We start from the raw sequence: 14,967 nt of genomic DNA, 5'->3' as shown, positions 1-14,967 counted from the left end.
CTTGAGATTTATTTTTTTTTACCTCTTTAATTTTAGGTGCTCCAAAGCTCATTTCCCCCTCTTCTGAGGGGGAAAGGCAAAGGTAGTGATTGCACTGGGGATCAGGGCCCCAATACAAATACATGGCAGGGTGCTCATTTATGAGGATTTAATGTGCAAATTGTTAAGGAAGACATTTGTACCTAATTTCATCTCTTGCCTAATAACTAGTTGTAGCCATTTTGGATTCTCTTTCTTTTTAGACTTTGAAATCAGCAGATCATAACTCAGGAGCAAAAACGAAAAATGTAAAGCAAATTATGTGCTTACTTTTGGATGCTGGGTGGGATGGGTGGAAGAGGGATATCATGATTGGAAACGCGCCGGCGTTCAGCTGGTATAGGTTTATCTACATTTGGAAAAAGAGAAGTCTGATTAGGGAAAGGATGCAGATGGGTCTCGGTTGCCCTTGGTGACATACTGCGTAGCTCAGCTTGCATGAGCGGCAAGGACCCTACCTTGTGATTTGACCTTCCACTTTCTGCTGTGCTGCAGCTGCAACTTCTGAAGGTCAAGGCACAGCAGCTTTTAGTCCTTCATCTGCTCTCTGCTGAGAATCTGGTTTTGCTATCTTCATCTGAATTGTGCCTTATATCACACATTATTCATTTTCTGGCTATAAAGCGATGTAAAGTACAACCCTGAAGAGGAGAGCAAAACGGGCTTCTCAGGCTTTCAGTCCTCAGTTCTACAACCAGAGTGGCATTATATGTACAGGTGGAAGGGAAACTGGATACCACTTGCTCAACACCTTGCAACAAAGCGAGACTTTCTACCAGTCCCATTGCACCTTGTTGAAATGAGCAGAATGAGATGGGTGCACAGTGCACTGTGCCAGAGCTGACTTCAGACTTGGGTGGTGGTCTTCTCTCTTGAGAATCCGCATGGTTCACATGCACTTGATAAATTTGCAAAGCAAAAGTGAATAGCCAGGCTCTCTTTAACAGGTTTTACTAGTCTATATTTCATGACCTGGAGTATGTAGACTACTTAGTTCAGCACTTTTTGCAAGAAGCCCAGCAAGCAGGAGATGGTCCATCAGCAGATCACTGACTGGTGAACCCCCAGTAGACCACTGACCAATCTACTTGCACCCCCTCCCACCCTACAGCACAAATCCAGTCAATACATACTAAACACTTTAGGAGAAGATGACATTGCTAGTTGGTACATCTAGTAATTGGATGTGGTTGTAAATACCTTGCTAATTCTACTTTGCAAAAGCTCTCTTGGAATAGAGGGAAATGCCTTCTAGTAGTCAGGCTGTTGTTCCATCTAGCCCAATATGTTCTACCCTAGCTGGAAGCAGTTCTCCATTGTCTTGGGAAGAGGTCTTCTCCATCTTCTGTTCTTTGATCTTTTCACTGGAGATGCTATGGAGGTGTGTGCTATGCCATTGAGCTATGGTCTACCCCCATCTGAATTTTCGTAGAAGAGTTAGACAAAATCAATCCTGTGGGATTCAATAGTGTATGCGGCCTTGCAGCACTACAGAGTTTTACACATTATTAATAAGAAAATGGTAGACAAATGTTTGAACAGTAGAAGTAGTTTACCTTCAATAACAGTTAGGTGATCTCTGTCAGGGAGGCTTGGTTTCTACGGGGACATAGGAAGTAAACTGGGTTAAGATTGTGTGGTTAAATGCCCTTCGAACAGTGATCTGACATCACAACTGACTGAGATCCCTGCTCCCTTCTTAGGCTTGTGGTAGAGGATATCCTTCGCTAGGCACTGAAGTACTGTACTTTGTAAGAAGAGAAGCACCAAATATCTGCCACAGCAATTGGCTGTAATAAATTTCTGCTCTGTTCAGTAGCACACTGAGGATTTGGTTGTCAGCAGAAGCAAAATTCACTGTACAAATAGCCTCTTTACCATTTAGCGCCGAGAAATTGGAACAACGTGGCTGATTTAGGATAATGGTTGTGTTAAGCACTGTTTAGTATTATGGAATGATTGAAAGTTTTGTTGTATTCTCATTTATTTTTCAATGTGTTATAATATTTTGAAAATCAAAATCAACTTACTGATGGCAGTGCTGGATTTGGTAATTTTTTCCTGCAAGTGAAAAGAAAGAGAGAGTTATTGCATGTGATTCATAAGCTCGGAGGCAAAAGTGTCACTACATGAGTGAAAGGCATTTTGGCTCACACAAGGGGAATCGACCCCCTTCCTCCTCCTCCAGCCCCACCTGCCACATCAAGTGCTATGCCTGAGAGATCCTTAGACCTTCTGAGAGCCTTTACAAAGGACTACAGTGGGAACAGGGAGGCAGGAAAGCCCTCTTAGAATTGGGGAATCCAGCTCATGGAAACCTTTTATGTTGCTTGGCTTAATGGTGATGAGCATTTAAAAAGAATCCAGTGGGGTCTTTTATATAATGGGTCGCAGTGTTTCCCAACCTTGGGCCTCCAGCTGTTTTTGGACTACAACTCCCATCATCCCTAGCTAGCAAGACCAGTGGTCAGGGATGATGGGAATTGTAGTTCAAAAACAGCTGGAGGCCCAAGGTTGGGAAACACTGGTCTAATGCATAGGACTCTACTGCCTCCAGTACATGCTGAGAGTGCATGGAATAGTTTTAAAGTAACATCTTTTTATAACTTACGGAATCCGTGGAAATGGAGATGGGACTGTAGCAGAAGGAGCCTTGAATTCTGGAGCGCTGTTGCTGCTGAGATCTAAAAATCCAGACACAATGTTTAGTGCCCCCTTTTTTGGACTACACTTCCAACATCTCTAGCCAGCATAGCCAATACCCAGCAATGATAGGTATAGAAGTGCAAAACATCTGGAAGGCTCCAGGTTGAAATACATATGTCACAGAAATATATGCATTAGATACACAGAGAATATTAACAGTGCAGATGCATGAATGTAGCCCCAGTTTGTTAGGGTTTCAGTATAAGTGGAATGAAGAAGTATGAAATTTGGTGCTGGAGTGGCTTTTGATGCCCTCCAGTCGTAGTACAAAAGGCCCCTCAATTGTGTCCAGGGCAGAATATACTTACTGTCATCATCTTGTATTCCGAGACTATCCGGTTCCTGAAATCAAAATAACAGTTTTCAGATGTTGGTATTTAAATATACCAAACAACATTTACTTAATAAGAAAAGCCAGATTATTTAGCCACAGAAAACTGAAGGAACAATCGGGGAAGGATTCTGAGCCAACAAATATCTTAATCAGAGGAGATGTGCTCTCCTAAATTATTGAGACAAAACTGGAAGAAATGCCATTTCCCAATCCTTCAGTGAAGATCTTTGTTAGTTCAAAGCACAACATAAAAAGAAGCTTTCTAGATAAGAAGAAAGATGTATCTAGTCCATCACTCTATTATCCACGTGGCCAATCAGATGCCAATGGGAAGCCTACAAGCAGGACATGAGGACTTGTTTCTCCACAAAAATCAGAATGTAATTGGTTTTCTGTCCCTCAAGCAACAGCAAGTAATTGCCTTTCAAACAAGGTAGGTGGTTAACAACTTACAATTTTTGGTGGTGGCCGGTTCCTAGGAAGTGGCAAAACATTTCTGGAAAGCATATAAAATGTTTTAATCAAACTTTTTGCTCTTAATTGTAACAGTAATTATCTGCTTTGCTATAATTTCAGTTTCACCTGAAACTTTTGTTGTAGCGAGCACCCTGATTAGGATGAACTATGCGTACATAGAGAGAGAGACTAGTGGATTTCCTGTAGAGCAGAGATGTCTGACATTTAGTGCTGTTATGTCAGCACTAAACAACTTTCAACCCTTTTAATGAAACTCACCAAAAACCAACAGGCTACTATTTTTAAGTGCTTATACACCAACACTGGATGTCGATGAAGACATTAAAGAATTTTTTTATTCTCAGCTGGATGCCATCCTATCAGAGATGCCTAAGGAGAAAATTATCCTCCTGGGTGATTTTAATGCAAGAGTTGGGAAAGATTTTGATCTGTGGCTTGGGACTATTGGGAAAGAAGGAACTGGCAACAGCAACCAGAATGGAATCTTGTCGTTTAGTCGTTTAGTCGTGTCCGACTCTTTGTGACCCCATGGACCAGAGCACGCCAGAATGGAATCTTACTTTTGACTATATGTGCAGTGCACAACCTTGTTATTTACCAACACACTCTTTCAACATTTTTTTTTTTTTAAAAAAACACATCATGGAGCCACCCTCAGTCGAACCACAGGCACCTCTTAGACTATGTAATTGTCTGAGCTGAAGATCGCCGTGATGTTCTCCTATGACGAGTGCCGACAACTGCTGGACAGATCACTGATTAATACATTCCATGATGGCTATCAAGATTATACCTCAACACAGGCTTCAAGGAAGGAAACCAAGGCACAAAATGAACACTCAAGCCCTTCAAGATCCTATTAAGTGAGATTGCTTCCAAACAACTCTTAAGGACCATCTGCTTTCAGAGTTCCCTGATAACTCCATTATTGCAGCCTGTGAACAAACTATTGGACACCAAACCAAGAAACACCAGAACTGGTTTGAGGAGAATTATAGTGAGATTGAGCACATTATTGACAAGAAAAGAAAGGCCTTTCAGATCTGCCAAAGAGATAGAACTGTGCCACTAAGAAAAAAACCTATGCCAATGCTAAGGCTGAAGTTCAAAGAAGAACCAGAGAACCAAAGAACACTTAGTGGATAAAAAAAGCTCAAGAAGTCCAGTACTTAGCCGACACTCATGATGCAGAGTGTTTCTTTAAAGCTACAAGACCATCTATGGACCAATAAATCATTGCATATGCCCCCTATGCATATGCCACACTTCTAAAAGATAAAGAAGCTATTGCACTGCGCTGGAAAGAACATTACCAGCATCTCCTTAACCGCAACTCCCCCCATGGCTGCTGAGGTCCTCTCACGAATTCCACAAAACAAATTAGAGATGAGCTTGCAGTATCTCCAAATCTGGGAGAGTTGTGTACAGCTGTTAACCAAATGAAAAACAACAAAACCAGCAGACCTGATGGCATACCTGCCGAATTCTTCAAAGTGGGCAGAACTGAACTTGTACAACAATTTTACAAGCTCATCAAAAAAATCTGGGAGAGTGAGGAGATCCCAGTAGGCTTTAGGGATGCCAAAATTATCAACTGTTTTAAAAAGGGTGATAGAGCAGACTGCAGAAGCTATTGAGGCATCTCTTTATTACTTGCGGTTGGCAAAATTCTTGCAAGGATCTTAGCAAACCATCTCCTAACTATATCCGAGGCTTCCCTTCCTGAATCCCAAAATGGTTTTCGACCTTCTAGGGCAGGGGTCTGCAACCTTTAAGACAAAAAGAGCCACTTGGACCGAAGAAAAAACAACTGGGAGCCGCAAAACCATTGCGACATTTAAAACAGTGGGGAGTGTCAGGGCACACATTGCGCCTCCTCCCCTCGCTAGTATCCGCCCCGGAGCTGCGGCAAAGGTGTAAAAGAGCCACATGCGGCTCCAGAGCCACGGGTTGTTGACCCCTGTTCTAGGGGGACACTGGACACGATTTTCACTGCTCAACAGCTTCAAGAAAAATGCAGAGAGCAAAACCAACCCCAATTCCTAACTCTGGGAATTACAGATCTGAGAGGGGAATAAAGGTCTCCTATCAACTCCTATCAGCACCCTTAACAAACAAGACTTCCCAGGATTCTTTGCGGGGAGCCTTGACTGTTTAAAATGGTATGATACTGCCTTAAATGCATAGTGCATATGGAGCCTGGGCATTTGAAATGGAACATGCAGTACCCACAATGCCAAACTGAATGCTCAGTGTGAACCCCTATTCATGTAACATACTCGTAGATTGTTACAGATATTCTAATTATTCATAACTAACCTGGGCACGTCAGGTTTAAAGGGCTCTTTAGCTGCATTGTGTTCAAGCGAGTGTCCTCTGGGTTCAGGTCTCTGTCCAGGTTTCGGAGGAAGTTGCTTGGAATTCCTTAGGGATGAAAATATTAAAAGTCTAGGTTTCATATTAAAAGTTTACGTTTACAAAAAATGTGAACTAGCCCACAAGTTTTGCCCAGCTGTTGTGAATTTGGATTAATGAGCAGTTTTCTTGCCCAGATACTCTCATAATTGGAAGGCAAGACAGATGCTGGAAGAAGTTTACAGGACGTATTTCTTGAAAAAGATGGTGCTGGGCATATTTTTCCTATTAAGATAACCATAAATATGCATCAGTCTTCTAATAAATTCCTAGGTCTCAGTTGTAGCATTAGAGACTATATGGTTTCAGTTTGCAAATAAGGTACACCAGTCAGATGACTATGGCCATAATCCTAAAGGTGTTAGTTTATTATTATTATTATTATTAACATTTGTATACTGCCCTTCATCCGTAGATCACAGGGAGGTTCACAACATAAAAATACAATATAAAAAACACAAAAATAACATAACATAATAACATAAAACAACAAACAAACAAACAAACAAACCACGGATGCCCCTTCCCACAACACATTTAAAAGGGCATCGGACGTTAATCAGTCCAAGGCCTGGTTGAAGAGGAACATTTTTGCCTGGTGTCTAAAGCCAAACCTCCCTCTCATTTGATCTCCCCCCCCCACCTTATTTCCACTTAAGTGGAGTTGAATTCTAGTCCGTTCATAAACCATTGATCTAAATGTGCTTTAAGTATCTGGAGTAGATGAATACACCTCTAGGAGGACATACACTTGTGCAGGGAATCACATAATAATTTTTTAAAACAGATTTTCACACAGATTTCACATTACCTGGGCAATGGAGGGAGTGCTTTTTCCTGTAGGGAGAGAATGAATTGTTTATTATTAATAATATTATTATTTAGTCACTTTTACCCAGTGATTTATAACACAGTATATACACTAAAACCAATTACAAAATTGAACAAGCCAATAAAACCTAAAAAAAACCTCCATACAAATAAAAGACAGGTTGTACAGAACCTGCCCCACAAGAGGACAGAGTCGAGACATAAGCTGTATTGGATGCTCTTAGGAGGAGGACTATGAACAGAACATTCCTGACAATGAGGAGAAAGAAGTGATGCAAATGGAAAGGGACTTGGAAGTCCCCCGTCACAATATTATAGATACAAGGAAACTTCCATGTCTAGTATGGTCAGAATGTATTCCATTTGATATTTCAAGTGTGTGAAATACCGTTCTGAACATGCACACGGTTTCATCTGAGCACAAAATGGACCATATGCCATTTTCCACTCTGGGCATGGAACATTTCTTCTCTTCAATAAAAAACAGGATCCTTCTGCACAGGTGAGATTTTTTGCAGATGGAGTTTTTAGCACTCAAGCAGCGTTTGGTTTTCAAGGTATGTACACAAGGTCTTACCTCTTCCTCGGGAATCTCATAGACATCTGGAAAAAGAAGGATGTTCTGCAGTTAGAAACAAAACACCAAACAGGCAGGCACAAATATAGATACAGGAATGACTATACATAGAGAGAGTTCTATTTTTTTTAAAAAAATGATAACCAGTTTTGGCAGGACATTTGATACTTGTAGATCGTGCTAAAATGTTTCTGAAAGGTGAAAAGCCACTGATATTTAGAAACAGATTAAAACAAAAAATATTAGCAATATTAAGCATCATTGGCTTCAGTCCTACGATAAGTGAAAAGAAAGACGTTCACAGAAAGAAACCTCTAAGGACAGTCGGACCTCACTGACAATGCTGGGTAAGACAAAGGGTTGTCTTTATTCCAAGATTCACTACAGTGCCTAAACAAAAGTTGGGTTACAGGTCACAAATCCTGAAGGCATGGCAGAGCTCGAGAGTTCATGGCTAGGTAGAACCTAAGCTTCTGAAACACACCCTGGGCTCTCCTTTTGAAGAGTGTGATGGACACCTTCATTTATGCAGTTGATAGTCTGTGCTATGCCATGCCCCATTAGCAGCCAATTTTGGACTGGTGCCCATGGCAGTGTCTCAAAATTCCAAGGTTGCCCACTGCCCCAAAGTTTGGTGATCCCTGGACTGGACAAACCCTGTGGAGCATAAGGCTATCACTGGGTACTTGTCATTATGGCTATGTGCTACTTCCAGGTTTGGAGGCAGCATGTGTCCGAATGCAAACAGCAGGAGAGAGCTATTATCCTCAGGTGCTGCCGGAGGGCTTCCTGAAGGCACTGTGATGTCCCAAGGTTTGGGCCTGGTCAAACATGCAAGCACTTCTGAGAGCACGTTGAGGGAGTCTGTTTGCACTGGTGCAATTTCCCTGGTGATGACAGTGCCAGCTCACTGTCTGATTGATCCCTCTGTGCCTCCCCTTGGGAGAGTGGCTCTTCGCTGGCTGGGAGTAGCAACAGAGTCACATCAACTGGCTAAGACATTACACTTGGGAGTATCAGATGACCCTAAGGCAGGCTGTATTCCTGGCAACCAACGCGGCCCCTTCCCCAGGTCTATGTCAGCACCTCCCAATCTGCTGGGACCCTCCTGCAGGGTCAGAGTCCTCCAGTTCCCATATCTCTTCCCACCCCTCCTCCCCATCGGACCGACTCCTGTCAAGGTGTTTCCATGGGGCTCATAACAGGAACTGCTCTTCCTGAACAGTCCCGCCCCCCATGTGTCCACCCCATATTACTGAAGAAGGTCCCCTGACATCTCAGAAAAGCTTTTAAGGCAGTGATGGCCAAACCTGGCCCTCCAGCTGTTTTGGGACTACAACTCCCATCATCCCTAGCTAACAGGACCAATGGTCAGGGATGATGGGAATTGTAGTCCCCAAACAGCTGGAGGGCCAAGTTTGGCCATCACTGTTTTATTAAGGGGATATAGGCTGAGGGGAGGGAATGGAAAATTTTCCTTCTGTTAAGTTTTCTGCTCACTTATCTTAGGATCCTTGCAAGAAATTCTTAAGCATATTACTAACATACTTCATTTTATCAAAGCTCTATTTTTTCTGACTTGAATACAGACTAAATTATGTGAATTCAGGCCTCACTGAAATCAATGCGAGAGGACAAATGAGTTAAATCCCATTGATTTCAGCAGGAACAAAGTCAAACTTTTGTCTTGCAATGTTGTACTGTCTGTTATGGCTAAGTGTATGTTCACTTATTAGAAGGAATTGGTTGGAAAAATTATTCAAATCCAGCTTTTCTAACTATGTGTTAAATAATAATGTCATTGATGCAAAGGATGAAAGTAGGGATAGTCGTAGCATTAATAAATTCCACTAGGGGGTGCTGTTTTATTTGAAAGCAAAGTCATTGCTACCATCCAAAGAAACCGAAAGGAGTACCATGAATGAACTTTCTGACGTTCCAAACAATGTGCGTAGAAAAAACTCCCTTCTCTGGCGTGGCTTGTTTACACTGTACAGCATTAATGAAGCCTGCTAGTCTTATCAGACAAAACAGTGAGCTATTTCCTCTAGTTGGCAATATAGTAGATCCAGGATGACTTATGATGAAAAATCAGCCCCGAGGCTGCTGCAAATTCAAGGAGCACTGCCAATGGTTAGTGATGATTGCAGGTCAGGGATAATATCTGGAGGGACACAGTTTCCCAACACCCTTTAAATATATATATATGTACAAACCTAGATCTTGCTTTTATGATGGCTTTTTAAACGGACTGCAAAATGTAACCACAACTTCAAAACATATACAATGGTGTTTATAATTATACTAATACACATTCTTTCATACCTAATGTTGAAGGCGATGCAGGAACAGGAGGTAATGCTGGTGAACTGGGAGGATCGAGTTTTTGCATGGGCTTGATCAATCTGTTCACCACTGGGGCTTAAAATGATGAAAGAAACATAGGCATGTCACACTAATGAAAACCAAAATCACATGTATCGGGGGATAGTGTTTTTGGCTAAATTGGTTTCCTTAAAATTGTTTGAAACTGAATTTTTCTCTTTTATGCTGCAAGCAATATACCAGCCCCACCCCCCTTTTAGAAGTATACTTAAATATGCATTATAGCTCCTTTTCTAAAAAGGAAGTGGTCCGTTCAAATGTGGAGAGACATGGTTCAGCAAGCCTACAGCAGAAATCTAGTGGTATGTGCAGAACCCCAAGAAAAAGAAAGGAAGGAATATATTAAAATCAGCAGCCAAGAACCTAGCCCTCATCGTTCTATGGAAAGTTTAAAAATGTACATAAAATATCACCTCTCAGATTCAAAATGTGCCTTTTGCTTGCCCTCATTTCCTGCATTCTTCCCTTCACCTCTGTAGTCCTTTGGAAGGGGAAGGGAAGAGACTGGATCTTAGCAAAAGGAATGGCCCTGCTAGCTAAATTTGCATGCCCAATTCTGAGAATTTTCTTCCTGTCTGTTGGACAGAAATGGAGTCCTACACGTTTCAGATCCAATACCTTGCCCACTTGGTTGGCTTCATGAAGTTGTGTGTAAAAAAACAACAACCCAGATGCTTACGTTTTTGAGGTGGCGGAGTGCTCTCTTCTGTGGGTTGAATATAATTATCTTCTTCATCGTCATTTTCTAGAGGTACAACGTAATCTGCCTGAAGGAAAATGCAGAGATGAGTTAATATAGGGTATGTATAAAATAGCACATGACCCAGCCAGAGACTATTGTGCGTTCCCCTGCGGTTTCAATGCAGAGCTCTCAGCACACAATTAGATTTCTCCTGTGAAATAAATGGGATGTAGAAAGTGCCACTGTTATCTTTTCTGTCCCGGCAAAGCCATTAATAGCCAGTCTCCTAGGGAGGAAAACCCCCTTCCGATCATTTTAACATTCATCTCTGCTGGTTGATGGTGGTCGGTACGTTTTTGTTCTCTTTTCATGTTATAAAGTTGCATTGCTATGGCTGTTGTTTGTTTCATTATTTTATGCCGGGTTTGGATTCAGTGTTGTGTTTTAGCCTTGTTTTACACATGGAAGATGTAGTATGTCACCTAGATAAATTGTCTTTATGAGACGATGAAAAAAACACACACAAAGGTCTAAGCTTGGGAAACCTCTCCCATAAATACCCCCAGCTCCAGTGAACCAAGATTAATTGAGTGTTTTGGGTTTTATGTCATGTATGGGCTGAAGGTGTCTTGCGCTAGAAGCATGGGTTTTTCTGTGGGAGCACCTGAATAATGGAAGAAAGAGGTCTGCTTGCTTGGCATCCATCACCAGGATTTTAAGTACAGTGGAACCTCTACCTGCGACCATAATCCGTTCCGGAGGTCTGTCCGGAGGTCAAAATAGGTCGCTGGGAGAGGCGCCGTTGTGCGCAGGCAGTGATTTCCCGCTTCTGTGCATGTGCAAACAGCGGCAAACCCGACGGTTAGTTCTGGGTTTGCCGCGGACATTGGGAGAAATGGACGCAAGCGGAGGCGGACGTAAGAAGAGGTTTGACTGTAGTTGATAAAAACTGGCCCTTTTGAGACCTTTGAGTTGTATTTGACTCAAGAGTGAATGAATTGACATGAATGGAATTAAGTAAGTAACAACAATCTTCAGTCCATTGATTTCAATGAGTCCACTCTGAGCATGACATCAGGTGCAATACTAACCCCCCTTATGTTGGGCCATTCTGAAGTTGGGGAGGGACTGAGATGCAGTGTGGTCTAATTGCATCATGGCTGCCATACTGCTCCATTCAGACCTATGGGTGATTTCAACTGTTTTAGGTTGTTGGTTTAGTTAAGATTTTGGTACTACTTTACTTGTACTTTTACAATGCTTGGCTTAATGTTTTTAACTATATGTTGTAAGATGCTGTGAGGGATTTTGAGACAGCAGGCTGGCTATGGATCCAACAACAAATAAATAACAGTTGAGCTAACAGCTATGATTTAATTATCCTCTACAGAAAATTTGGGGAACCTCTGGCCCTCCAGATGTTGCTGAAGTGCAACTCCCATAATCTCTAGCCATGGGGCCATACTTGCTGGGACTGATGGGAGTTAATAGTTCAGCTGCACTGGAGGGCCAAAGGTTTGCCATGTCTGCTCTGTACAAGTAGGTGACTTCTCCTTGTTGGTTTCCAAAAGGATTTTTTCTGCAATTATTAATCAATTTGAGACCACTGAGCGATGTGGTCAGATCGCTCAGATGGAAGCTTCTTTTGGGACCTAAGTCAGAAAATCTCACATGTCTATCCCTCCCCTCTTGGCAGTAAAAATGCAATAATAATAACAATGACATTCAAAGCTAACAATTTGCTACCTTTTCATTTAGGGAACCCATTCTTAAATTTTCAACAGAACAGAATCCTTGTATCAATGTTTTGGAAAGCAATGTACTAAACTGAAATTAAAACTTGTTGCACCTGCTTTATTACTTGTATGAACCAGGTTCCCCTTTTTGTTTTGCATTCTGCAAAATGTATTTACAGCAGTAACACAGTTGTATTTACAGTTTAATTGTTTTGGGGCTTCGGTGGGTTTTTATTTTGCCAACTGCCCTGGGAATATGACCAAAGAGCAGCATAAAAACAAGATAAATTCATAAAAAAATAAACTCGGTGCATCAACTGTGTATGAATTGTATTTGATATATGAATAGTTTTCTTCCTTCTTGTTCTGTAGCATTTCTTCCTGGATTGGTGTATGAATGTATCAAGCCTTAAGACAAAGAAATAACCAAAGAAGAAGAAAGGATGGGAGAATGATGCTCCGTAATGTATGCGGGACCAAGGCTGTTTGTTATAAGGACAGAATGTAATACTAGGAATGGATTATGTCTGACTGCGACTGCATGTGAATAATTTGGGGGTGACTCACTGCCCATTAGTCAAAGCTCCATGGGGCCTCTTGTGCACACACAAAGACCTCCACATGTGCAGGAGCAGCTAGTTTTCTTCAACGGCAGAGAATGCTCCACACATACATCATTCCCATTTAATATGGGCACATCCTCTGAATACTGAAAGGAGCAGAACATCCCTTGATCTTCCAGAACTGCACAGAGAACATCCAAGCTCCTACACGAGGATTGGAGTAACAGGTCTGGGTTGAGAACCTGTTCTGAGCCCTTCTCTTCTAGAGGTTTTAGTACAACTGTGGGAGTATGACAAGTGATGTGAGCACTGGGTGAGCAATGCAATGAATGCTTCAAACAATAAATGAACACACTGCCATTCTGTTAAATGAAACCATTCACACGTCTCCACTTTGAGCATGTGAGGGTTTGTAAGGCCTCAGATGGTACAACCACTTTAACAATGATCCCAGTCCCAGGGATTTAAGATTAGTATGATGAATAAGAAGATAATAATAATAATAATAATAATAATAATAATAATAATAATAATAATAGATTAATAACTACTATTATTTCCTTTTATTTTATTATTTTAAGAACAACAGCAAGTGGGAGATTCTAATATTTGACTTCTGCCACTAGTTGTGTGCCTATTCCCTATGCCTTGATTATCTTGATCTCCATTCTGTTCCTCCGGCTTTTATAAATAAACTGTATGTGAAGTGCCTTGTTAGTGCCAGGGTAATATTATTTACAGGAATAAGCATGCGGCTTCCTACAACTCTCCCTTCCACTTCTGAATCTTTTGTACATAGAGAATGTGAAATGTGCTAAATTCATAAAATGTGCAAATGGTCCTAGAACAATAATTTTTCAACCATTACTGTCATCATTTTTATTATTTTAAATTGTGACCCCCCTATCACCATGGTCAAGAGGATTCATTCTTAAGGTGGCTGTGCCTAACCTTTGTATCTAATAACTATCCTGATTTATCTGTCAGCGTTACCTCATCATCCTTAGGCTTAGGTGGTTGTATTGGCCTGAGAGCAGCAGGCGGCAAGGGCAAAGTGGCCAGTTTCTTTGGTTTAGATAAAGAGTTGCTTGGCAAAGTAGGCAGTGGTTTGGTGACGGGCCAAGGCTTCTGTGGACTAGGCCGCTTGTTGTCTGTAAACGAGAAAGAAAATCCAGTAAGAATCCTTAACTTTCAAAAGGGTGCCTCCATCCCCTTCCATTTTGATCTAGTCTACTTATAGACTGAGATCAGTTTCAGACGTGCAACTGATGTACAGGGAACAGGACATGTAACTGACCTGAGGTGCATTAAACCATAGTTAAAAACAATGGTTTAATGTGAATGAACAGCATGCTGCTGAAACTATGGGTCTGTCACTCCTCTCCCACTCCAGCTGTGCTGTCTGGCTAGTTGTGACATCTGAACTTGGGCTTGTGGTTTGTTTCTACCAAACAAACCATAAGCCTTGGTTAAGTTGACATGCCAAGCTAGACCATGGCTTGTTTTCTAACAACATGGCAGGAGTGGTTTCGGCAGTGCGTAACAGCATGCTGCTCATACATATTAACTGTATCTTATTTCTATTATGGTTTAGTGTGACTGCAAAGCAGGTTCAGTATATTGTGCTCTCTGGTTCTCTGCATCTCTGTCTGATTTAACAAGCAACAGACTGTACAAGATTATGTCTATTTCCACCCCCACCCCCCGCACAGTAACACATCCAAAACTACTTTGAATATGACATTCAGTGGTGCCTCGCAAGACGAAAAGAATCCGTTCTGCGATTCTCTTCGTCTAGCGGTTTTTTCGTCTTGCGAAGCAAGCCCATTGACAGCTTAGTGGATTAGCGCTACAGCGGTCTAGCGGCTTTTCGCGATCAGCTGTTAAGCGGGTTATCAGCGGAACAGCTGATAGGCGGCTTAGCGGCTTAGGAAAAGGGGGGAAAAGCGAAAAAAACCCGCGGGGACGCGCAAGATTTTTTCGTCTTGCGAAGCAACCCCATAGGGAAATTTGTTTTGCGAAGCACCTCCAAAACGGAAAACCCTTTCGTCTAGCGGGTTTTCCGTCTTGCGAGGCGTTCATCTTGCGGGGCACCACTGTACTTACCACGACTGGATCAACAGTCAAAGTTACTTGTGCTTGAAACCCTCCCTAAGATCCCAGCCAAAAAACACTTCTGGGGATTGACATAAAATGCATGGTTTTAAAACTGGGCGCTGTAA

The 14,967-nt window shown here is 41.8% G+C and overlaps 1 protein-coding gene across 4 annotated transcripts in view; it reads right to left on the bottom strand.

Moving 5' to 3' along the window:
• The window catches only part of BLNK (B cell linker), a 102,867-nt gene that overhangs the window by 7,735 nt on the left and 80,165 nt on the right, over positions 1-14,967 (bottom strand). For all 4 annotated transcript variants that reach the window (XM_028729845.2, XM_028729843.2, XM_028729844.2 and 1 more), the window contains 12 exons: positions 13,739-13,896; positions 10,444-10,531; positions 9,705-9,800; positions 7,380-7,405; positions 6,783-6,808; positions 5,876-5,980; positions 3,533-3,575; positions 3,054-3,087; positions 2,651-2,723; positions 2,070-2,100; positions 1,596-1,638; positions 310-388 (listed from right to left, as the gene is read on the bottom strand). In XM_028729845.2, coding sequence (XP_028585678.2) covers positions 310-388; positions 1,596-1,638; positions 2,070-2,100; positions 2,651-2,723; positions 3,054-3,087; positions 3,533-3,575; positions 5,876-5,980; positions 6,783-6,808; positions 7,380-7,405; positions 9,705-9,800; positions 10,444-10,531; positions 13,739-13,896 — 802 coding nt within the window. The remainder of the gene's footprint in view (positions 1-309; positions 389-1,595; positions 1,639-2,069; positions 2,101-2,650; positions 2,724-3,053; positions 3,088-3,532; positions 3,576-5,875; positions 5,981-6,782; positions 6,809-7,379; positions 7,406-9,704; positions 9,801-10,443; positions 10,532-13,738; positions 13,897-14,967) is intronic.

The sequence above is a fragment of the Podarcis muralis genome, chromosome 6, assembly GCF_964188315.1.
Source record: "Podarcis muralis chromosome 6, rPodMur119.hap1.1, whole genome shotgun sequence".
In the NCBI taxonomy this organism is placed as follows: Eukaryota; Metazoa; Chordata; class Lepidosauria; order Squamata; family Lacertidae; genus Podarcis; species Podarcis muralis.
This window is presented reverse-complemented; position numbering and strand designations above follow the sequence as displayed.